Raw genomic sequence first — 24,371 nt, forward strand, 5'->3', positions numbered from 1 at the left:
AATTTTTAATTGATATTAAATTAATATGATAATATTTTATAAATAACAATATCATTGTCTTTTTTTCAGCGATAAAGTATAAAAATATAAAAGTTGTATAATGTTCTATATTATTTAGATTATTTATATATATATATATATATATATATATATATATATCGATGTTTTTTTTAGACAAATATTAAGATAATAAACAAATGCACTGAAATTTTACACAATATCGTTATCGTATTATTTATTCCACGTACCATAACTAAATTAACTAAACTAAATTGAGTGCGAATTTTACTCTACATCATCATTTATCTATTTCATAAAGAAACACTGTATCAATTAAATCTCTTGAATAATAAAAAATTTATTTAATCGTACGTTTATAAAATAATATGAATTTCCGCACGTTTGAACAAAATGTATAAAGAACGAATAACACGAAATTTTTTGAATACTTTCATTGGTCATATCAAATCCTTCTTTATGATTGGTTGACAATTTACTTACAATTTACTTACTAAAATAAACAACGCGATTTTTAAAAAAAGAATCATGTAAAATATAATACATAAGTAGTACTGTCGAAAGAAAAGAATTATAAGAATGAAATTTAAAAGGTTTAGTTATAATAAATTTTACCACTTTAGTTAAAATTATTCAAATATAATACTTTTAATGTAATTTTAATATTTATTGACAATTTTACTATACATGTATGTAACGAAGCTTATTAATTTATTCATGTAATTATTAATGTAATACATACATAGCGGTGTATATCCGAACCTTTTATTTATAAATTTCTACTCCCAAAATTAAACATATTTATAACAGGATATTTTTAATTAAATAGACATATGTTTAAAATAAGTCTATTTTCTTCCGTGTATACATATCATATTGGCTTGAAATCGTGATAGTGCATTAAGCATTATAAATATTTCGTTTGGGTTTCTATTTAATGGAAGTTGAATATCTACATATGTATATTTTGGTATATTTCGAAGACAGTATGTATTCTTAAAATTTATTCATAATCCACTAACCTATATAGCAAATAATGTATGTTACTATAAATGTTTAATCCTTCTCAATAATAGTTGGTCAAATACGCATGCGACATATACTTTTGAACACATTTCCTTATGACAGAAAATTATTATAAATATATTCCTGTCCTACCAGTAACAACAATAAAATGCCTCGTGTAACTTATCGTATATTTTATACATTATTCATTTGAAAATTTATTTTAACATTTTTTTTCCTTTTTATATTATTTTCTTCATGTTGAATTTGCTCAAGTATCGTCTCTCATTGTGTAAACGCTAAATATTCTTCAAAATTTATGCAATGAAAGTAAAATAAAATTAGTTAGCGCCGAATATTTGCTTCTAATTTAATCTCTCACTAATATCATACATCCTTTATATCATTTTTTTCCTATTAAACATTACATAAAAATATTTGACACTAATGATGTTATCAAGGTAAGTATACCCTGATTTCATTATATTTTTTAAAATACGTAATTTAAATTTAAAAGAAGCATTTTGTAATCTTAAAATAAATCATAAATGATAAAATATGAAAATCGGAAATATTCGATTCAGATTGAGTACAGAAACTACATGTGATATAATCAAGTTACATAATATGCTCCTATTTCTTTTAATGCATGCTAATTAACATTGCGTATGATATAGTATATTATTTATCATATATGAACATAAATTACTAAAAGTGTACTTAATTATAAACAATCACAATAAAATGCTACACGAAAATCACAATAAACAATAACTTTATAATACGCACTATATAAATACAATAATTTACATATGTCTAGAAGTGGATTTAAACTGAATTTATTTGGCAAACGCAACACTAAAATCATCAAAGATTTAAAAAATCGGTACCTGGTTAAATATTTCTAGAGTCTTGTATACTTAATAAATAAATTAATTAAAAAATGGGAATGTAGGGAGAGATAATGGTCGAGTAATTTGACAGTTTCGATTAAGAAATAAATGCTTATTCGATTAAAAATACATGATATGGATTGAAGAGGGAAAGAAGTTCAAAATGTCTATAAAAATGAGGAAGTCATTGATACATCTGATTCTGATTAAAACAATTTTGAATAGAGTAAAATCTGATATAAACATTATCGAAATAATCAGAATATTATATATTTACAATTTTGTAATTTTGAACAAAAACTACATTATACACACTAAAATATACTAGTAGATCAGTAATAGTCTCTGCCATATATCATTCAGATTTAGCTACAAAAATATAGAAGGTACAAAAAATTATGTTTGGAAGTTTTGGAATCAAGAATATCATATGGGAGTAGATACCATATATATAAATATAAATATCGAATGAAACGATTACGAAGTAAATTCAAATGTATGTATGTATACATGTATATGTACAAGTAATTTCGCAGAAAAAATAAACGAAGTAATCCATATACTTATATTTCCATATATATTTTCTTTATTCAAGGTAGGATAAAATAATAAAAAGAAAAGTTACATAATCTATCTTTTTGTTTCCTCTTTTTCATGTTAAATGTAATAATACACCGAAGTCGAACAATGTCTCTCTTTTTAAATTACATATATATTTAATTTTTTATATAAATTAATTCTTGCATCCATCAAATATCAATTTTGAAGAAAAATCTATCCAAAATAATCTTTTTTGCAAAATATTGCAAATTTCATTCACAAAATAAAAGATTGACTCATATAAAATATATATATAATGCTGTTTTTCTAGAAAAAATGAAGTGCAATATTATTGGATTTAGATCAATTCATAATTTATAGATTAATTTTTTATCCTAAATAATAAACAAATGGAGGATTGTTCTAACTATATAACTTATCCCACATATATATGTATACAATACATGAATAAATGAAAATAAAGCTAGTTATGACTCGTCCACCTTCTATAACTTATGAATGATTCGTCTTAAAGTCTTAGGATATTTTGATTTTGGAAGTGTTATTTTAGTTCAAAATATTACACTTCATCAATTTAAAATGTAAAATTTAAATAGATAACTACATCCAAAATCAACTAACGTAAAATTATTTTTTCCTCACCAATTTCATTCTTTATGAACATTATGACACACAATAGACAAGTAGGAGCACAAGAAATCAAGCCTATGAATACTAACAGAATATAATTTCTATAGCAGTCTTTAACTTTGGCATTATTTCAAATAAAAAACTGAAATAATGTAACTTTTATATATATATAATAATGGTTTAGTAAATAATGTGTTAATATCACTAATGCTCTATTGATATCGAAGTCCACAACTGAAACTAAATTAAAAATTATGTATGAAAAGGAAAAAATGACCTAACTACTTCACCTATATGTCAGCACAAATAATATAAGCAATTTACAGTATCATAAATTGAAGATGATAAAATATTAGAATATTAGTAGGACTAAATAATAAGTGCTTCAAACAATGCATATTCATAGGCTCAATTATTGAATATTTTACCAAGTCAACATTCATCACCATTCATACCAGAAAATGAATTCTTTTGCCAATTAATGTTGTGAATTTAAACATTACTATCTGGTCTATTGGTAAAACTCATTGGTTGAGCATTTTCAACAAGTGTAGCTTGCATACTCGATGAAGGAACCTCGATATTCGTCGCTGCTGATCTCATTTCACGAAGTGGTGCCCTAAAAATTCATAAATTATTAATTTATTTATTTATTTAATTATTATTTATTACTGTCGTTATATGTATATACAAAATATAAATTTTGTATTATAGAACACATACCTATAAAGACGCTTTAATAATATAAAATGTTACGTTATAGCAAAAATTTCAATATTATTTTAAACATTTTATAACTATATCTAAAAAGAACCTATACTATTCATAAATAATAGTATTTAACAAACAAGTATTAAGGGATGGTATTTAAAATTGAAAATAATGTGCTGAAATCCAAATGTATATAAAATTATAGGTAAAAGAAGCTAGCAATATCATGCAACTCATTAATATAAGTGATACACTATATCTCAAAAATATAAGAACAAAGCAAACATGTGTTTCCAATGCAAGAAATCCAAAGCTAAATATGTATTTTCCAAAGCTATGTGTGTTATTTTCGTAGTATTAAAAGAACGTTTGTGTATAGGTAAATAATTGTTTAAAATTATGAACTAATATTCTTAAGCTTAAGCATACACACATATAAGCCTTTCATTGCAGCATAATTAATTTATGAGTTTTAACTTACATAGAATAAAAATAATATATGTATTATTAAATCAAATAATTCAATTTTTTCAAGTAAATTAGCGAAAAAACCATTGCACACAGAAATGACAATTTCATTGTAATGTATTAGATAAATTAAACTCATATTGTCAAATATATTAATCATAATTATAACATTAAAATCTAGCCATAAATCTAAAAATGTAATGTGGTATCTAAAAATGTGGTATCTAGAAAATTACAAGTGTAAAAATGACATTAAATTTTATTTATTATTGCCTGGTTAGAGAAGTGGTGCAATGAATGTTTGATGATTTATGTAGGCCTCCAGACATCAGGATCTTCCACGAGAGTTGTATGGTGATCTGTAGTAGGAGGTACAGTACCCTGTGGGGAACTCACACCCGACGTCATTCCTGCTGGGTCGGGCCTGGTTCCTCTGTTATGATTAGTGTATTAGTAACGAAAAATTAAGTATTACATACGACAAATATTATATACTTTACTATTATATTTTAATAGTACATAGCTTGTAACGTATGTTAAATAAAAGGAAAATGATACATTTTGTGTTGCTTTGTATGAATGATATATACTTTATGGAACTTCATAATATGAAATGGAAATTATGTTAGTTAATTTATGTATTATAAAAAGTACCCAAAAACCATAGCAACAAATTCAAACATAAATATAAACAAATATGAGATAATGTAACAAAATTAGTCTTCCACCCACAAGCAAATAACATGTGCACACATGATAACAACACACCATACAATTTATTTCCTTAACTGAATAAAATAATCGTATAAGAAATTATACTAATTTTTTAGAATTGAAACAAAGCAATATACTTATTAGTATAAATTGTTTATACCTATACAAGTATATCTGTATGATATATGTAATTTTAATATGAATGATATATCTCCTAAAATAATAAATTAAACAGATGTAACTTACTTTCGCCCAAGTGACATTAGTCCATATATTACACCTGTCGCAAATATTAGACCACTGCCAAATAAGCTACTCATTCCAAAACAAAGGAGGACTGAAGGAATTGCCATTCTAAAAGTAAAACAATACATTATGTCTAAACAGTAGCAATATAAATTAATATTAAAGGAAAGAAAAACAATATAACAATAACATAGTTAATTTTCTATCTCCCAGCCATAAAACAAACTCGGTTAAAAATTTTCTCTATTACGATGCATTCTCATTTAATTATCTATGCACATCACTATAGAAAAAAATATAGATTTATAACTTAAATATTTCATTAAAAATATAATTTAAACTTACATACAATATCCAGCTGCTCTATTCCAATATGGTCTCTTTTCCACCCAATCACTTAAGTTTTGTACATAATCAATAAATAGACAGCAACATGGTGCTTCTATTGTTGCAACTATAAAACCAGCCACCATTTGCCACATACCACTTATTAGGCAATCTACCGAACCCATCAGAATTGATAAACAATTCCATCCTCCAAGAATAATTGCAACTATAACAAATTCACAAAAATCATAAATAGCTATTGTGTCCATAATATAAAGATAAGTAATAAAAATGTTTATAGTGATAACAATAGATGATTTAAGATGTTTAAGTTCTATATAATTAGTTGTAAATATAGAAAAATCACAAACCATAAATGCATATTGTATGTTAATACTGTATATGTCTATATAAAACATGAATTATTATATACATTTTTATGTAAATTCTAAAAAATATAAGAAGTTTACTGTAAAAGAAAGTAATGACAGTAAGTTAATTCCATAATGATGTATATCTCACAATACATGTTATGTTACAAAACATACTTATACTACCCACGGTGCCGAGTCCTCGTCCAGCATACTTCATCCACCAAGGTACATCGTCCTTGGCAACAGGGTCCTGTCCTGGTCTTTGCATAATCGACGATATTTTCTCAGCGAACGACTAAAAAGTCAATAAACTATCAATATAAAAAAAACATAACATATGTCCAAATAATTGTAGTTTCAGTAATTGAAAATACATTTACCATTTTTATCGTTCTAGTCTCCCCTTCTTCACCAGCTGACAGGACCAAACGAGACTGACAGTACTATAAGGATGTTGATGTACGGAAAATCGACCCGTGAGTTTCTTAATTATGTGGGCAGAGGCGCTTATATCTGTCAACGATTTTGTACGTAGTTCTCACGTGAACTTCTTTATAGTTAAGCTGCGACGGTCATATAAACAGGTCTAGAGTCTGAACTACGATCGTATCTAGACACTCGCTAGGGAAAACCACCCCTCTTTTGAATTGTGAAAAGTCAACATGGAAGACAACAAAGTTCTCGTTCTGCGAGATAGACAGAGATGAGTAGAGTATCTCTGTCCCTATTTGAGACATTTATGGCACCTCACGCATGCATAGAACGAGAACCTTCCTGTCTTCCATGTTAATTTTTCATGATTCAATTTTAGAATATTCCCTAGGCTTGGGGTATAGTGTATGGATATCGAGAGATCTGTTTATATGATCGTGGTTTAAGCGCTGTTTGTATTACCAACTTACAAAATAAAATATAACCTCTACGGCAAATTTCTACCAATCAATATGAAATAAATATTCATAATATCAAGCGGATATTTTTATTATTTTTAAATATAAAATTCATTTTTACTAATATAAATGTATTTTCTAAAATTGTGAATTTTTCCTAACGATTTGTTTGAAACCGATTTTGTCGAATTTATTTATAATCTTGAAGAACGAAATACATTAAATAGATAATATCATTTTATATTGAATATTAAAATAACAATACATAATTATATTAGAATATTACATACTCGTTCTTTTATTTATCACAAAATTAAAAATTTATATTAATGAATTAACTGAAATTTGAATATAAAATATGAGAAATATTTGTACTTAGAATAATTATCTTCTTTGTAGTTTACAGAAAGAATACTTAATTATCGCATTAACAAACATGAATCATATTAATTACAATTATTAAATAACTTCTTTATTAAAATCAAATCATGTTGTATACTCAGTAAAATCATCCATATAAATACGTTTGTTCGATCTTGGTGATAAATCATCAGTTGTTCTATCTGGATTATTGTTTGTTTCTTGCAACACACGATTCCTAAGTCGTTTAATATGTCGTAAACGTTCTAACCAGTTAGAAGCATATGGATTGTGACTATTTTGTTCCAATGATGATGAAACCATTGAAGCAAGCTAGGACAGAGAAGAGAAACTATAAATTTCATTGTAATATAATTTAAGAGAAAGCTATAATAAAACAAATACGGTATTAAACTAATGTTGATTTAATTTTTTTTATATATCGGAAAGACATTGAATAGTATACGAATAGTACAATATAATTACAATTAGTATATTTTTTTATAAAACTTACATTGGCATGAAGAGCTAACTGTCGAGATAAAATAGCTAAATTTTGATCAGAAATAATTTTTGGTTCACTGTGTCGAATATGTTTAACTAATTCTTCTTTTACTTGAACTGTAACTTGATTAGTACCATGATCTAGGGGCTGAATTACAACACATGCATAATTGAACTGTCCCTAAGAAAGCAACACAAATATTAGTACATATCATACTTTACAATGAGATACTATAATAAAACATACCTTTACAGTTTGTATATTATATGGTTCTCCAGATTCATTATAAACAACAGTAACATAATTATTTCCAATATGTTGTTTTTTAGATGTACATTTCGGATCACTTAATTTTGTTGGCATCAACGTAGCAACATGAAATGCCACCTGATAAAATTATATAAAATTACATTATCAAAAATATAAAATAACAAAAATTATAGAAATTTATTTCAACCTGTGTAACATCGTCTTGCCAAATATATGCAAAGTTTCCGTTTTCACCATTACGATCTAAACCTCCCAAAAACACACTTTCATCAACGTCCTTCAATCGGACTAACGTTCCTAATCGTTGTAAAAATTCTGTATATCGAAGTGATCCATGTTGATTAGCTAAAATTTCAGTTTCATTAGAAGCTTGCCCTGGACCAACATAAAGAACCCCAATTTTATGGGTTTCATATGGTTGTATTCTATCTAAATTTGTTACTGCTCTTTGTACAGCCGTTGTCTGTGGAACCAATAAAGGTTTTTCTGAAGGCGAACCAAAATGTGCTGTATGATACAGTTGCAAAAACACAAAACTGTAATTTATAATTTAAATATAAATTTTACATTAGAACACAAAGATAATTACCGAATATTTGTATTTAAAAGTATTGTATCATTACCTCGGATTGATACTAGTTTTAGGTGTTTCTTTTACTCGTGGCGAGTTTCCTCTACGAATATTATCCCATTCTCCACGGGACTTTTTTACGGGGCTCATTACAGAAATTGTATGACCTCTATCACGAAAAGGTAATGGCAAAGGAGGTAACATAGAAGGATCAGGTTTCTCATCCTTTTGCTACAAACAGATGTGTGTATATGTATTTTCCTTTTAAAACAGAGTATTTAAGAATAAATATAATCAACAATACCTTATCAGCTAAATGATTGCGTCCAATAGGTGGTTTACTATCTGATCCTAATGGCATTTGTTTTTGACCAGAGTCAAGACTAGATAAACGAGGATAAATTTGTGTAGGTGATTGTGGGGGCTTTGCAACAGATGACTGAATTTGTGTTGTGCGTCCCTGTACTCCCAAAAAGTTTCCTTGAACCTGTAAAAATAGACGAAAGGTTTTTGTAATTAAGACATGTTGCAAACTTTATTTACTTGAATACATAAACTGGAAGTGGCTTTTCATGCCCGAGAGGCTAAAAAAATAATACTATACCTGTATGGTAGTAGGTGATGGAGGAACAGTATTGCTGGTAGTCGTAATAATTTGAGTGACTTGTGTTGCACCTGGATAAGAACGTTGAGATCGTAATGCAGTTGGATGATCTGATGCATTTTCTGATGGAGGTGTTGTACCCATGCCAAACATCTCTTCTGGTATAGCTTCACAACTAACTCTGCATAAATATATCTTTATTATTATATTTACAAAGCTAATGAAGTTATTATTAAAATCTATTAAAATAATAGAATACACTATTATTTGTTAAACAAATAATACCTCATATCTTTTGCATATGTAGTTTTTGCAGGTTTTTTTAGTTCTGCATCAAGTTTGACTTCTATATCTGTAGATAAAAGATCTCGGTCTACTTGTTGCAAATTGCTTAGTTTTTCTTTATTCAAGAATGGATTCTTCCAATTAGCACTCATTTCAGGACTAGAATTTGATCTGCGTACGGGATTTCGAGAACGACGTAAATCTACCAATAATTTTTACTTTTTAATATACCGATTTTATTATTTGTTTATTACGACAATTAAAGTATAATAAGGCTTAATCATACCATCTTCACCATCCTCTAAACTCTCTAAACTATCGCGTGAACTTTGCCTTGAAGGACTCGGTCGAGCTGGTGAACCAGGTATTGCGATTGGACCTGATGATACAGAAGATATCACAGATTTCATAATATTATGATCACATCGTATTTGATCCATACTTTTATCTGCAGTGTCCTATAGAAAGAGAGAAAGAATTGTACATCTTTTTACATAATTTTTAAATAATATATTTTGAAACTACCTCTGCTTCATCTCCAGAACACTCTGATGTAGATTCTTGCTGCTTTTGCAACAAATCTTGATTTGGCCTATATAAAGCCATTATATCATACACAGGAAAGTCTACATTTGTTTCAAATTGCATAGAGTTCTGAATCCTCATTATCCAAGACATATCACCTGTAGGTCTACGTACATATATCTCAGCCCAACCCTGACACCAACAAGCACAGAGCACATGTTCTTCTTGTTTCTCACTATTAAGTATTTGTTCTAATTTTGATGATTCTGCTTGATCTTTTTCCATTTTTTCTGAAGAATGGTCTTTTTTTGTTAAATCTAAATCTTCCGATGCTTTCTTTGATTCTTCTGTTGGGGAATTTGCAGCTGTGTTTGCAGTAGAGCTCCCATGACCTCCAGAGGACTGCCTAGACAATTTGTCCTCTTTTGCTGTCTATTATATATTATCATTTTATATTTTAGAACAATTTGTAACTAATAGCAAAATAATTATGTAAATAATATCAATAATGCATATTAACAATACCTCTGTACTCGATGCTCGTCTTAAAGTTGATTGAGATGTTTTCGAATGTTCAGGAGATTGAGGACCAGGTTTACATACAACCCAACAATTATCACAAAGTCCATTTCGCATTGCTTTATTGCTACAACCACTTGTTGTTACTGTAATAAGTTTGTTACCAAGTAGCCATGTCATTGATTGGCCCTCTTTAAGTAGAAAATCGGCAGCTGCTAGTCTAATAAAGATAAGTTATACTTATTTATATATATATATTAATTATGAAATATATATATATATATTTCATAATTATATTTCAATATATATTTCATAATATTAATATATAACATAATATATATATATATATGTCGGGTGTAACATTAGAATTAGGGTTAGGGGCGTGAAACGAATCTTCGTTTGGATTACACGTTGTCGTTATGCAACAGAGAAGACATTGACTAGTGCAAATATGATTGTCATAGAACTGGACAAGTAACCGTGGTAATTAGATACTCGAGAAACTAATGACAATGATCCTAGGTTCAATAACGAATCCGCAGTCGACGGGATGAGAGATGAACGTGCTCACAAAATCTAAATCGGACGCGTAATATTCACTGATCGTAAGGTGTTACTCTATTCGTCAATGGGACCGCAAGAAAGAATGACTTTCCGTTCCGACGATGCCACAGAGGAAAACTATGATGAGGTGTGTCTAAGGACACGAGATCATCGGATTCGTCGGGGATAGCCTTTGTTCGGAAAATAAGGGAAATTGACGTTGCTGCTAATTGGTCAATCTCCGTATCGGTAGTTAGAAAAAGATGCTAGCCGCTCTCGAGGGAAAGTTGCTAGTGGGAGACGTCGTTCGTTGAAAAAAATAGATCTCCCCTATCTTCCCGTAGTTGGGACAAAGACTGTTTGTCTGTTTGAAGGACTTCAGGTAACTAGATCTTAGTGTCTATAACGGCCCTCGGGCTAGCTGATCACGTACTGTGGAGACGCGTCGGCATCTGGTAACCATTATACCCGAAGAATAGGATCTGCGTGTGGCGAGCCATGGAACAGAAACCGTTGGAATGTTTACTGTCGCGTGCCGCTATACATATTTCTTTTAAGGAGAGCTATAGAATTACTCCGTACCTTTGTTAGACAAAGCGTTCATCCCGTGACCGCGGCTACGTTCGGCGACTGGCTGTCGCCTCGAGCCCAAGCTCATTATCACAAATCTCGAACAAATACAATCGGATCGAAAGACGACAATTGTTTAATTACGCCTATGATAGAATCTAGATTACGGTGTTAGGGGATTATCCCGAAGTTCCAAAGGGGAGGCTTCGATGTCCTTTCATCACCGACATATATATATATTTCATAATTAATAAAACATGAAAATTTATAAATTTACCTTTTAGGTCGAGCTGAATAAGTTGAAAATGTATACCGAGCCATAAGATCAATACAAGTTTCAGTAAGCTCCACATGAAAAGTCATTAAAGCCTCATCAATTGGAGGCTTTAAATCTGAAACCTTATTGTCTCCTATCATACGATTAGCCATTATAGGTCTCTCTCTCCTGCCCCTACTACCCTATAAATAAAAATATAACAGTAAATAATGGATTAAAAAACGATAATAAACGAATATAGTTTTATTAATTTTTATACCTGCTCTGTTAAGCTTGAACTACGTTTTCTATTTGAAGAATCTTCATTTATGAAGTTAAAATCCGATTTCATTAAATGTCCCTCTTCAAAGGGAACTATTACATTTGCCTTCAAACCCTGTATATTAAAAAAAAGTCATAGTTTCATTATTAAGAACAATAGCTAACAATAGACTAATAATATCATGTTAATAATGTACATACTGTAGTAATAAATCTAACAAAATCTCTACGAAATGGTAGTCGACATTTCAAAAACCATACAGCAATTACATGATGTGCTAAGGATACTGTATAATGATCATATTTGAAGGGATTTGTATATGGTAATAAAATTGCAAAGACAGACATGTATTGATCTCCAATAAAACTTGCAAAAACTTTTGGAAGCCTAGTAAGAGCTGCAAGGAAAAGATATATAAATACATATGTATCTCACGATTAAACTTATTGGTTGTTAAAGTTTTTAATACTTACTAGACAGAAATTCCAAAATTGGTATAGCTATATGTACTGTTGCTGAAATTTTTGATAAATTTAAAAGTACTTCAGATAGAAGTTTGTTCATTGCATCACGCATTTCTAAAATACAAGTTGTAAGACTAGTAACACACTGACTTGCACACTTTGCTGTTAATCCAACCTAAAAAGTGACAATATTTAAAAATTTTAGCTAGCTACAAACATTGCATCAGTGTATTAATTTTAAGAATTGAATTTTATTTTCTTACTTCTAAACACTTTATCAAACGCTGTTGCAAATTAGGTTCCAGATGTGCATGATATGAAGCTAATGATGCTAATACTGGAAAAACATGAACGCGAAACTCTGAAAGAGTAAATTTTGGAGGAACATTGTAGAGAGACTCTGGAAGTCTCAAACTTTTATCACTGACCTATAAAAATATATCAAAATAAATTTGTTGGAATGTTTAAGGAAGAAAATAAGATAATGTACCATGGAACAAAGTGCAGTTGCAAAGAAGTCAATATCGTTTGTATGTCGTGATAATATTAATGCTCTATTTTGCATTACTTGAGGCAATTCTTTTAGTACAAGTTGCAAAACCTTCCAATCTGTAAAGCCAATAAATTTTAAATTCAACTCCCAACTTTCATAAATAAATAATTATATAATAATTGAAAATATGTATAATATAAACCTTTTTCTGATTTAATACAGGAAATAACCGCTTTACATGCATGTGCCAATGACATATGAGTAATTTGACAAGATAAATGCTGTAATGGAGCTGGACTAACTGGTGGAGGACTACTGCCACCTCCTCCACTATTCATTCGTTCAGTTGTTGCATGTTCTAAAACTAGATATGGGCTGAACTTTATCACGGATGCATTTTGAGCATCCGGAAATCCAAGATGATAAAGCGTATTCGCTCTAATTTTTAAAAAACATTCAAAAATCTAAAATGCATAATAATTTTATAATAAGATACACTAAAATATAAGATACACTAAAATGTTAACGTATTACCACTAAAAAGTTAGAGATTAAAATATTTTGTATTTATTACATCATTTACATCATTTATGTTTATTACCAAGTATCGAATGGTAGAAATGTCATGGAAGACGGTTGGTTCTTTGTAATGTTGCTCCAGATGATTGACTAAAACTTTGTAAGCACGTATGGCATGACTTGATGGTAAATAATAAATTTTTGATGTTAATATTTTTATCACACCAACAATTGCAGTCTTTACATCTTTAATATCGACATCTTTCGTAACTGGAGTGTCAGAAGTGAATGGTTTGTTGATTACCTTAACATACATTTTTGATTTGAATATGTTATATTAAAAATAATGTTTTATGTAAATAAATATCTAAAAAATTATATACCTTCTCCAGTATATCTAAAAGTTCTAAACATCTTTTTGTATCACACTCAAGACAAAGGTCAACAAGTAAATGTGCAACACCATTACGAATTGTAATATCCGCATCCATATCGACATGTTGAAAATATGGCACAATTATTCGCTCAATTAATTCATCTTCATATCTAGATCTATTGAAAGAAACGACAATTACAAAATTTATTTAATTTTTACAAAATGTCATTTTATATACCTATTAACTTGAACGACGTTTGTTAAAACATCAAGAACTTTCATTCTAACATTAGTACGCGTTTCAATTTTATAATAACGCTCCATCAAATTTGCTAATCTGGATTGCCATAGATGATGTGTAGCTCCTATAGTACGTGCTCGATATTCGATTAATTTCAAAATGGAACCTTCCTAAAAAAAAATAATTTTATATTTTGGCACAGAAAAAATATTTAGTGTTATATTTACATTAAAAATATAATAATTACAGGTCTTGCATCACTACATCGTTCAACGAGATCATAAAATCGTTGAATACAACCATTATAATAGTTACTATCCAATAAATTTTCAATGCTATTTATTGTTTCATGTAAACTCACTGAAACTTGTCTGGTTGCAGGCTGATTACTAGTTTCTAAGAACAGAATACATTATTAATAAAAACCTAATATTTACATCGAATTTTACAGTTTTAAATTTTACCTGTATGAGAAATAACTTCTTCAATAATATCAAGAATAATACTCCATGTAGGGTCCCATAACTCAGCACCATATTTATTTACTAATCTTTGAATTGATAATGTGACTTCATACATAACAATTGGATGATTACATTTTAAAGCCTTATAAAATAACAAAGCAATAAACAGTGAATTACATGAAAACATATAAAGATTATACTAGATTTTTATTACTTACTTGATAAAATGAAGGTAAAACTGATGTAGGAGTACATTCTAGTTTTGGAATTCTATGAGTCCCCCAAAGACCCATATTTACATAAAATACTGCACCTCTAAGTAAACGAACATCTCTCTGAAAATTTGTATCTTGTAGCAAACGACACATCGTATATAGTGCAGAATGACCCATATGTGTACCTAATAAGTTACGCATTATCTACAAAAAGTCATACATATTTGAGATTGAAGTATTTCTAAATTATAATTTTAATTTAAATTAATATTATTTAGACTTCATAAAATATTGTGATGTACCTTCCAACTTATTTGACAGTATGTTTCAACATTAACACTTCCACATAATGCTATGATAAAAGTTTGTAATGAATCAGATTGTAAATTACTGTAACAAACAATCGCATCCAAAGCTTCTAAGCATCCAGAAACAACTTCACTGCTATTGCTATAATAACATAGATGGCAAATATACCTAAGAATATAAAATATGAAGTATTTATTTTATAATGTCTACCATAATTGTTGATTTACTTATATTAAATTATAAAATATTTACTGAACAAGGCCTGATATAATATCTTCATCAATATATGCTGAGTTAAATTTTATGACATTAACAAGAAGCGATAAAAACTCAGCCCCCCTTTTTCCATCTCCTGCTGTTACAACAGGCATCCAATCTAATAAGAAAGGTCCCATTCTCTCCTCTAGGTGCAATATATCTTTTCCATTTTCTGTTAAGCTTTGTAAAAGGTCCAATCTACATAATAATCCTCAACTTAGCTAAAATATTCATAAAATAAAACAATTTCTAATTATTGTATTTTAATAGTTACCTAGGTCCAATATCTTCAGGAATATTGTGTTCCTTAACAACCATAAAGAACTTCACTCTCATAAGAGAAGATAATTTAGAATATTGACCTTGAACAAGACATCGCAGAAAGTTTAATGTCACATGTCTGTGCTCACGAGGCACATCCTTTTCCAGAAGATCTTGTACCAAATACCATAATCTTTCAGCTGCTTTCTAATGAAAAAATAGAAATCAATAATATTTTTAAACATATTACTATGAAATATTATTTAATAGATAATGTTAGACATATTAGTATAAATTTATTATAATAAACAATCTACCTACATCTTCCCATTGTTGATTAAGAACTGCATCACACAAATCTTTAATTACTTTTGTACGATGATGCACAGGACTTTCAGGACTAATTTCTTTCTCAAGATCATGAGTTAATGTAACATCTTCACGACTTTTATAATTACCTAAAAATAAATTTATTATTGATTTGTTTACAAATAATATATACGAATGTCATTCTGTAAATAATATATAAACTGCAATCGTCAATTATAATTTATAAATTATAATTACAGAATTATTTTACTTAGGACAAGATAAAAGCTTATTATCATTAAAAGCGTGTCTCATTATTTGATATTAAAATATATCAATAATACAATGTAATCATTAATTATAAAAATTGAATCTTTATAAAATCACCTTTGTTAATGCGGAAGAATTGTTTCAATTTATCATGTAATGTTTTATTATCTTTATCTTTGGAGTTCATTTTCGACATTTTATTTTACGAACCAAAAGAAAACACTAGGATATATCCAGAAAGAGTTGTAATAAGTATTAGTAGGCATATCAAAAGCAAATCTGAGCAGAGAAATGTCAGTGAGATGCACCGTGTAAAGAGAGATGGGGTGCCAGAATGCCAAACACCAATCAGCTGTAATTTGCAACTATAAAAAAACACTAATGAAGACTATCAATATATAAAGTTTAAACGTATGTTTAAACCATATTTCTGATATTCGCCATTAGAGGGCTACAAGAAATAACTAATTCCCGCAAGTACTTATTCAATTAAAAATAAATTTCCAAATGAAAAATTGTAGATCTATTATTTTAATGATTTATGGTCAAATACAATTGTTTTGTACGAATTCAATTTATCTAAAACAGTAAACTGCAAGCAAAATATCATTTTTCCCTCTCTTTCTCTTCTTAAATATCTAAATCTATTCTACTATAGAGTACTATATATTATATATAAATAAAATTTTTAAGTTAAAATATATTTAGTATTATTTATATTAAATATAATAAATGTAGTAAGTGTATGAAATACTTTCTTTCTCTTTTATACAGAAATATAGTAATATACTTTTATGATTTATTACGATTTTAAAATTTTGATATAAAGTTATAGAATACAGAATGATAATTGATATATGTACATATATATATATATATATATATTATTATTTATTATATATCTTTTAATGTTCTAATATCGTATATTACATAGTTCTATAATTATCAACTATTATCAATTTCATTTCTTTTATTTACTCTAGGACAACATTTCAGATAGTTGAGATCAAGGTAGTAACACTGAAAAACAGTAGTAAAATATATAGCTATATGCAATTATACATTCTCATTTTACGGTTAGAAATTTCAATTATACAATGTCAAAAAATTCTACTGTAGATATTTTACAACCTTTACCATTTGAAAAATGGTCTCTTATTAAAAAAAAAGTAGAGCATAACTGGCCACATTTTGCATATGTAAGTTTCAGTTTAAACAATTTATAATCAATACATATCCTAATGTTGTTAATATAAATCTTATAGATAAATCACAGTAAATCATAATAAAATTTTCTATTTATAGTATTATTACTGGATTGAAAATGCTATTGTATGGAAAAAAAGGAATCCAAATATATCTATTCAAATGTATTGCCCATATGGAGATGATGAACAAGGAACTTTCCTTGGGATAAGCAATGTAAGTATTTTATATAAATGTGAATATATAAATGTAAAAAGAAATTATAAGAAATATTATTTCTTATATATATAGTTATATATATAGTTTTCAGAATATAATGTACTAATATTTACACTGCATCCAAACAGTGATATTATAAATAAAGTGTTAACAGAAACCAAAGTCATAGATTATAATCAACAAGTAAACTTTGTTACAGTTCATGAATGTTTTATATCTAGTGTACTGACTGCACTAGAGAATCTGAAACATTTGAGAAATGTAGAAACAAATCTAGTGTTGTCATTTAACTATTATTTTAAGCCTGCTGAAGAGTGTATAAAAACAAAGACTTGGTATTCATATTTGTTATTATATTATCAGTATACCACTATAATACCAATATACAATAATTTATTTGCTTTTCTTTAGGATACCAAATGAATGTTATATAAAACCTCTGGATAAATCAAACATTCCATTAATACATTCTGTATGGCCACACAGAGATGTGGAGAACCCACAGTTATCCCTAAAATACTTAAGTACACTGGTAGAAATGAATGGTGGAATAGGACTATATTTAAAAGAAGATGATTCTTTAGTTTCTTGGTGCATGCAAAATGATTGGCATGGATTATCAATAGTACAAACTGTAGAGGAACATAGAGGAAAAGGTTATGCAAAAATAGTAGTAAATATGCTTTCAAAGAAGTTTGCAGAACAAGGGATTTCTACAGTACTATTTATTGTTAAAGGAAACACAACATCTGAAAATATGTTTAAAAAACTTGGCTGGAAAGTAGTTGCACCATTGGTTTTTATAATGCTTAAAAGACAAGTAGCAAATCCTGACAGTGACACTCAAAATTGATTATTCAATAATTCACCAAAATGATAAAAATGTTGTAATGAAAGATTTAATATTTAAGATTTATATTAATTAAAGATTTAATATTTTCTACAAATAAATTTATTGCAGTCAAAAATAAGTAATGCTTTAATTATAGTATATTTAAAAAATATAAAAATTAAATATCAAAGATAATTATGTTTAAACTTAGAAACATGCCACAGTAATATCCTTAGGATAATGTGAAAAGTTATTTACCAAGTATCTTGATCTTAATAAATACTAAATAAAAAATTTTTACTCTTATGTATATAAGATTATAATATTGTTTTTTAAAGCAATTTTGATGCTTGTGATTGAATTTAAAAAATCTTCTTTTCTGTAACTTTTCATATGAGTTACTCTTACTGCTTATTTGTATTTACTTTGTATTAGTAATTTTGATTTTTTATGCACCTACAAATTTGTATAATTCCTTATCAGTCATTAAAAGTAAAATTTATCAAAAAGCAAAGGGAACTTATTTTGTTGAAACTTCAGAGAAGTTACCTCCCCTCCGATCTCGATGATTTTTCTATACGTTGCAAAACTCAACATTTTGAACATTTTTTTATACGTTTAACCGATGGTCGATTTCAGCTTCTGAGTTATTCGCACAAAACAGTCGATACCACTACAGTAAATACTGCTTATAATTGGTCGTCCATTGTTATATGTATAGGAAAAAGTTCTTCTAAACATTGATTTCTACACATATCAAAAATCATCGAAATCTCTTGCTTTATATATATATTATTTATTTAAAATTATTTACTTAAAAATAATGAAAATACTTCAAATAGAAGTACAACATCAAATCTTTCAAATTTGTATATTACTATTATTTACTATAATATATTTTGATTAATTCATTTAGAAAATTATTAAGTAGTCTAATAGACTTTATTTACACACTCCACCATAACCATCGACATAGGAATATTGAGATTCAGGACAATGTTCAGAACGTCGGAACAGTAACTAAGAGAAGTGAAGTCGTTCCCGAAAAACAGGAATTATGGTCATGTGGTACTTTGAGGCCGCATTGGTGATTGGTTGTGATCGCGCAAGCGTAATTTTATTTTCATCAAATAAAAGTAAATCAGTGTAATTGCCGTAACAGGTTGACGGGTTTATTTCCTCTGTGTCATAATAATACTGAAAAACATACTGAATCTATTGCGTAGTTGCCCATGGATATGGTAGTTGCAAAAGTAGATACTAAAGGAAAACAATATATCTGTAGATTCATATCTGTAGATTTTAACTTTTAGGCAATTAATTCTAACGTCTCAATAATGTACGATAACATTTATATGACACTATTAACATTTCAGTATGCCAATATATAAATAAAACACTTCGTGCCTCCGTTTTATGGAGAATATTTTATCGTACATCTATAATTGTAAACAAATCAGAGATCTCATTTTGAAATTTCGCGCAATTATGCTAGAGCCAATCACCGATGTGACCGCAAAATACCACGTGACCATGTTCTTCGCTCCGGGAAGTGCCCCCCCCCACCGTCAAGCCTAAAGTGGTGATTTATATTTCGTGTATTACTATGTTCATGATTAATATCCATCATGATCAGAGATACGAGAACGATCATGTACAAGATGCGTACGAATGTTTATGCTGTAATAATGTAAGACTAATATTAATAAAAGAATACCACAATAAACAATTACGAATTTTGTTGGATTATTGTACGTCTAATAGTAAGTATGCTATCTTTAATAAAATAAATATGAATATAATATTGTTTATACACAATTACTTGTGCTACTTTAATAATAATGAATAACAATGCATGTAAAAATATTACAATATGTCTTTATTTATATTTTAACAAGATTGAAAATGCAAAGAGAAGAAAAGCAACTGGATTCCGCTTTGGAGGCTATTATTATGAGAGTAAATGATTTAAAGACTGCAATTGCTGCAATGATATTTAAATTGGAACACGAATATGAAACATTGAATTGGCCAAATTTTCTGGACAATTTTGCACTTATTTCAGGACATGTAAGTTAATGTAGTTGAAACTTTTAAATAAAACCAATTTTGCTTAATTTAAATGATTTAATTTAAAACAAGCTGTTTTTATAGTTGACCAGTCTCTCAAAAATTCTTGGACATGATAAAGCACCAAATTTAAGGAACTTAACAGTTTTACCATTAAGATTAAGTCCAGAGAAAGATGAAGAATTGCTTCGTTTAACCGAAGGTAGAATTCCCACATTTGCTCATGATTTAGTACCAGATTATCTACGAACTAAAGTGGAACCTCAAGCAGAACAAAAAATGATGCAGCTTGAAACAAAAGCTGCAAATGTAAATTTTGAAGCATCACATGTAAGAAAAACCATTTCTTATTTATATATTACATCTTTTTAAAAATTAACTATGAATATTTATATAAATTTCACTTCCTGTTAATAATTAGAAGATTTAATGAGTTTAAATCTTGAAAGTACTTTAAGACAGAGATAAAATTATAATATATCTCTCTATTGTCTTATTGTATAAGTCTAAAGATAATATAAGATGTTCTATTTCTCTTTTAATCTGCTAACTAAACATCAACTAGGACTGCAATGTAAGCTACTATCAGCTAGCTTTCAGCTTTTATTAGTTCCATTCGCTTTGGACTGAAATTAAAATAGTTACAAATTATACATATAATAATTTTCAAATTTTGAAGACAAAAATATCCTTTATATATTTTAACATGTTTTGTATTTAGTTACCTATAATAGCACTTTAAATTATCATATTTTTCAGTACAATTTTAAATTTCAAATTATTTTATAATTTATTTACATTGCAGCAACACATGCTTTTTTATTAATATTAAACTATTAGAGGAAATCTTAACTTTTATGTTTAAAAAATATTATTGTAAATTTGTAGTAGATTGCATATTTATTTAAGTTGATATTAATACAACTTGATATTAATAAACATTTTAATTTTGATATACAAAAGTTAATTTTCCTCTAATGGTTTAAAAATACTATAAATTTCATAGTAGGTCCATTTAGCGAGTGGAACACTAAATGTTATTTTTCTTATAAAATATGTATGCATTTTATAATTTTCAGAAACATATGGGTCAGTACACAAAAGTCATTAATAATATATGGGATGTAGCAAATAAGGCGCGTGAGGAATGGGAAAGTGAAGCTGGATCTAGAGCAACTCAAGCCCAGACAAGTAGTACTGCAGACACTCATGCTCTTGTAGCAGCTGTGGGTATGGGTAAAGGTTTAAAGGTAAATTTCTTTTAAGTTAATATTTTTAATACTTTAGCTATGACACAAATCTCATATAAAGTGATCAGTGATCTTAAGTGAATGTTCCAAAAAATAGTTACAACGAGTAAAATTATATCCGGAATAATTTTGTCTTATATTTTGCACTTTTACCTTCTAGTCTGATTCTGTGCAAATGGTTCAATCTGGTGTAAATTCTGTGCCAAGTGGGATGATGGTAGGTAGGCCTGGAAATCAACAACAAGCTCCAGGACAAGGATCTTTAGGAAATCCATCTAGTAAGCAAATCCACTCTAATTTGATTAATTATAACATTAATGTTTATATTCACAATATTAACCAATATATTTTATGTGTTTGTAGTGGGACAAATGAGTAAAGCTCCAAGTGCAATCAAAACTAATATTAAAGCAGCATCACAAATTCATCCATACAGATAAAATATAATTTATTATTTAACATATTAATCTTAGTATATTTTTCAAATTAGAAGTTATTTCTACTATAATTTATTATCTTCTAATACATAACCAGTCAAATAATTACTTATTGTCGTAGAAAAATGTAGATAAAATATTTGATATAGTTAGATATAATACTTGTAGATCAGTTTATAATTATATAGCAAAATACGATTTATAAAACTGCTAATTTATAAAATTTATTATTTCTTTTGTGATACAATTGCATATGCTCGTGGGGATAAGTATTTATTCATTACAGGAATAATTTTTGCTTCTAAACCTTGTTCTTCCATCCAACATAATCGATCTTGTAAAACAAATGATTCTGCTGATGCTTGCAACATCAGTTGTAAACCAGTATATGTTTCTACAATCTTTAATTTATCACAGTGATTTTCCCATAGCTCTATGATGTTTTTTTCATGCATATCAAGATTAAGTTGTACATCTAAAAACCAAAATAACCTCTTAATCATTCATTATAGTTTTGTGAAAATGTATTTTTATAACATATAATATACCAAAAGAGTCATAAAAACAACAGAAAGTTTTTAGAATGTGACAAATTAATAGAATATCACCTTGTTCTTTTAATGCTTCTTCTTCCTGTGGTTGTAAAATGTATCTAGTTAGTGAATCTCTAACATAAGTTTTGAAGTCGCAACATTGAGATTTTCTTGTTCCTTTTTGTTTACGTTTCTTAAGGAAAAATCCATCTAAAGCATTTTATATTTTACATTAATGTTAAGTAAATAGTATTTGAAATAAAAAATTGACACATACTTTTAGATGCATATAATTGAAGGACAGCCCTTGCAAGAACATAAAAGGAATGTTCATTGTGTGTTTCAGTAGACATATTATTCCATCTGTCTGCTGGTTCTTGGCATGCTAGTCGTAAAAAGGGCTGCCTCAAGAAGAAACCAATGTCAAAATCAGTATTATTAATTATAGTTTTAAGACAATTAGATAAAGGGAAATTGTTAAAATATTGTTTTTCAGTTGATACATTTATTTTTATTCTTTTTGATATTGAAAGCTTATGATAACAACAAGGAACTATAATAAAAACACGTGCTGCTGTCATATCACGAAATATTTTTGATGCATATATGCTAAGATCTCCACAAGCATGTAAACCAATCAAACAAACATTTGACTTTTCTTGAAACTCATTACTTAAAATAGTTTCTATTGTCTCAACAGAATTGCATTTTAAATCACAACAATTATATTTAACATGCATTAATGAATCAGGAAACCTTTTTAGTTGTCTCTTTTGAGCATTATCTATGTTTACTTGACTTTTTTCTAATCCTAGAACTTTATATCCATATAAATGATATAATAATTGGCAAATATATCCCTGGAATGAAAGCATGGTATAAACATTTTTTAGAAAAGAAATACAAATTTCATTTTTCCTGAATAGCATTACATAAATATGGATTTCTTACCAAACCTGCACCAAGATCAATAATAACTTTAATATTTAGAGGTGCACATTGCATATGTACCAGATGTGCCAAATGCATTATTTCATGTTGTTTTTTGCTAGTAAGACCTATTTGGAAGTCCTTTGGTAATGTTGTTGATAATACAGTGTTTATAGTTGGTAATTGATCAATATATCTACACTTTTCAACAAAAGCTATTAAGGTTTTTGACCATTCTGGCTAAAAAATTAAATAATGTATTTGTGATATTATATCAACATATTTGTATATTTTATATTTTACTGTTTGTTTTATTTTACTGTTAATTATTTACCAACCTTTGTCATTTTTTTTACAACAAAATCATTAAGTTCTTCATTTTTTAAAATTTGCAAAGCATGCAGCCATTCTTTTGGAAAAAAATCAAGTACTCCTTCAGTTAACAAATCAGTAACTGGAGTATTATAAAGCCACTGTATGTCATGAAATAAGTTCAATGCATCCAAAAAATACATATTTGCAATACACTTATTTACACATGCCATCTATATATAAAAAATATATGTGAAGGAATATATATATATAAA

The 24,371-nt window shown here is 28.0% G+C and overlaps 5 protein-coding genes across 7 annotated transcripts; 2 read left to right on the top strand and 3 right to left on the bottom strand.

The window, feature by feature from the left end:
- Positions 1 to 2,570: 2,570 nt before the first annotated feature.
- On the bottom strand, positions 2,571 to 6,565 carry LOC117212111 (calcium channel flower). Of its 2 annotated transcripts, XM_033456633.1 has the most exons (6): positions 6,328 to 6,563; positions 6,122 to 6,242; positions 5,592 to 5,799; positions 5,247 to 5,354; positions 4,560 to 4,719; positions 3,593 to 3,726 (listed from the first exon to the last, which is right to left on the bottom strand). In XM_033456633.1, exons 1-5 carry the CDS (start codon positions 6,328 to 6,330, stop codon positions 4,596 to 4,598), a joined length of 564 nt encoding a protein of 187 aa, XP_033312524.1. In that variant the 5' UTR covers positions 6,331 to 6,563; the 3' UTR covers positions 3,593 to 3,726; positions 4,560 to 4,595. The 2 variants fall into 2 exon arrangements, with proteins under 2 accessions (XP_033312515.1, XP_033312524.1); XM_033456624.1 differs by lacking the exon at positions 4,560 to 4,719 and having other exon boundaries at positions 2,571 to 3,726; positions 6,328 to 6,565.
- A 722-nt stretch (positions 6,566 to 7,287) lies between these two features.
- Positions 7,288 to 16,503, bottom strand: LOC117212939 (tuberin). The gene is made up of 29 exons (XM_033458098.1): positions 16,425 to 16,503; positions 16,050 to 16,186; positions 15,742 to 15,935; positions 15,462 to 15,665; positions 15,203 to 15,377; positions 14,904 to 15,104; positions 14,686 to 14,827; positions 14,469 to 14,617; positions 14,219 to 14,391; positions 13,988 to 14,156; positions 13,687 to 13,908; positions 13,288 to 13,549; positions 13,083 to 13,201; positions 12,856 to 13,020; positions 12,602 to 12,767; positions 12,329 to 12,525; positions 12,126 to 12,242; positions 11,867 to 12,048; positions 10,483 to 10,696; positions 9,958 to 10,389; positions 9,719 to 9,890; positions 9,433 to 9,634; positions 9,148 to 9,328; positions 8,848 to 9,030; positions 8,596 to 8,774; positions 8,160 to 8,508; positions 7,949 to 8,089; positions 7,712 to 7,882; positions 7,288 to 7,530 (listed from the first exon to the last, which is right to left on the bottom strand). Exons 1-29 carry the CDS (start codon positions 16,501 to 16,503, stop codon positions 7,324 to 7,326), a joined length of 5,484 nt encoding a protein of 1,827 aa, XP_033313989.1. The 3' UTR covers positions 7,288 to 7,323.
- A 106-nt stretch (positions 16,504 to 16,609) lies between these two features.
- Positions 16,610 to 18,632, top strand: LOC117212625. The gene is made up of 6 exons (XM_033457566.1): positions 16,610 to 16,661; positions 17,313 to 17,318; positions 17,427 to 17,506; positions 17,613 to 17,729; positions 17,817 to 18,067; positions 18,144 to 18,632. Exons 1-6 carry the CDS (start codon positions 16,610 to 16,612, stop codon positions 18,583 to 18,585), a joined length of 948 nt encoding a protein of 315 aa, XP_033313457.1. The 3' UTR covers positions 18,586 to 18,632.
- Positions 18,633 to 20,125: 1,493 nt separating this feature from the next.
- LOC117212993 (mediator of RNA polymerase II transcription subunit 8) lies at positions 20,126 to 22,585 on the top strand. Of its 2 annotated transcripts, XM_033458196.1 has the most exons (7): positions 20,126 to 20,327; positions 20,463 to 20,634; positions 20,719 to 20,964; positions 21,200 to 21,208; positions 21,714 to 21,884; positions 22,045 to 22,162; positions 22,248 to 22,585. In XM_033458196.1, the coding sequence occupies exons 2-7, from the start codon at positions 20,470 to 20,472 to the stop codon at positions 22,322 to 22,324; spliced, it is 786 nt and encodes a 261-aa protein (XP_033314087.1). In that variant the 5' UTR covers positions 20,126 to 20,327; positions 20,463 to 20,469; the 3' UTR covers positions 22,325 to 22,585. The 2 variants fall into 2 exon arrangements, with proteins under 2 accessions (XP_033314087.1, XP_033314095.1); XM_033458204.1 differs by lacking the exon at positions 21,200 to 21,208.
- LOC117212991 (protein RRNAD1-like) lies at positions 22,520 to 24,256 on the bottom strand. The gene is made up of 5 exons (XM_033458180.1): positions 24,123 to 24,256; positions 23,806 to 24,020; positions 23,132 to 23,714; positions 22,930 to 23,064; positions 22,520 to 22,796 (listed from the first exon to the last, which is right to left on the bottom strand). The coding sequence occupies exons 2-5, from the start codon at positions 23,881 to 23,883 to the stop codon at positions 22,549 to 22,551; spliced, it is 1,044 nt and encodes a 347-aa protein (XP_033314071.1). The 5' UTR covers positions 23,884 to 24,020; positions 24,123 to 24,256; the 3' UTR covers positions 22,520 to 22,548.
- Between the last annotated feature and the right edge of the window lie 115 nt (positions 24,257 to 24,371).

This window comes from Bombus bifarius, unplaced genomic scaffold (genome assembly GCF_011952205.1).
Source record: "Bombus bifarius isolate JDL3187 unplaced genomic scaffold, Bbif_JDL3187 scf7180000007970, whole genome shotgun sequence".
Lineage (NCBI taxonomy): Eukaryota > Metazoa > Arthropoda > Insecta > Hymenoptera > Apidae > Bombus > Bombus bifarius.

What these genes read in the sequence shown, in the direction of transcription:
- LOC117212625 (XM_033457566.1), top strand. Translation starts at nt 16,610, where the DNA reads ATGCACCGTGTAAAGAGAGATGGGGTGCCAGAATGCCAAACACCAATC. An exon ending in CTTTCCTTGGGATAAGCAAT is followed by an intron (nt 17,730 to 17,816) that starts GTAAGTATTTTA and finishes TTATATATATAG; the next exon opens with TTTTCAGAATATAATGTACT. An exon ending in TGTATAAAAACAAAGACTTG is followed by an intron (nt 18,068 to 18,143) that starts GTATTCATATTT and finishes GCTTTTCTTTAG; the next exon opens with GATACCAAATGAATGTTATA.
- LOC117212991 (XM_033458180.1), bottom strand. Translation starts at nt 23,883, where the DNA reads ATGCATTTGGCACATCTGGTACATATGCAATGTGCACCTCTAAATATT. An exon ending in TTGATCTTGGTGCAGGTTTG is followed by an intron (nt 23,715 to 23,805) that starts GTAAGAAATCCA and finishes CTTTCATTCCAG; the next exon opens with GGATATATTTGCCAATTATT. An exon ending in TCAATTATATGCATCTAAAA is followed by an intron (nt 23,065 to 23,131) that starts GTATGTGTCAAT and finishes AAAATGCTTTAG; the next exon opens with ATGGATTTTTCCTTAAGAAA.
- LOC117212993 (XM_033458196.1), top strand. Translation starts at nt 20,470, where the DNA reads ATGCAAAGAGAAGAAAAGCAACTGGATTCCGCTTTGGAGGCTATTATT. An exon ending in GTATGGGTAAAGGTTTAAAG is followed by an intron (nt 21,885 to 22,044) that starts GTAAATTTCTTT and finishes TTTACCTTCTAG; the next exon opens with TCTGATTCTGTGCAAATGGT. An exon ending in ATCTTTAGGAAATCCATCTA is followed by an intron (nt 22,163 to 22,247) that starts GTAAGCAAATCC and finishes ATGTGTTTGTAG; the next exon opens with TGGGACAAATGAGTAAAGCT.
- LOC117212111 (XM_033456624.1), bottom strand. An exon ending in CGGCACCGTGGGTAGTATAA is followed by an intron (nt 5,800 to 6,121) that starts GTATGTTTTGTA and finishes AATTTGTTATAG; the next exon opens with TTGCAATTATTCTTGGAGGA. An exon ending in CTAATGTCACTTGGGCGAAA is followed by an intron (nt 3,727 to 5,246) that starts GTAAGTTACATC and finishes ATGAATTTTTAG; the next exon opens with GGCACCACTTCGTGAAATGA.
- LOC117212939 (XM_033458098.1), bottom strand. Translation starts at nt 16,503, where the DNA reads ATGTCGAAAATGAACTCCAAAGATAAAGATAATAAAACATTACATGAT. An exon ending in GACGAGCATCGAGTACAGAG is followed by an intron (nt 10,390 to 10,482) that starts GTATTGTTAATA and finishes AATATATAATAG; the next exon opens with ACAGCAAAAGAGGACAAATT. An exon ending in ACATATGCAAAAGATATGAG is followed by an intron (nt 9,329 to 9,432) that starts GTATTATTTGTT and finishes ATATTTATGCAG; the next exon opens with AGTTAGTTGTGAAGCTATAC.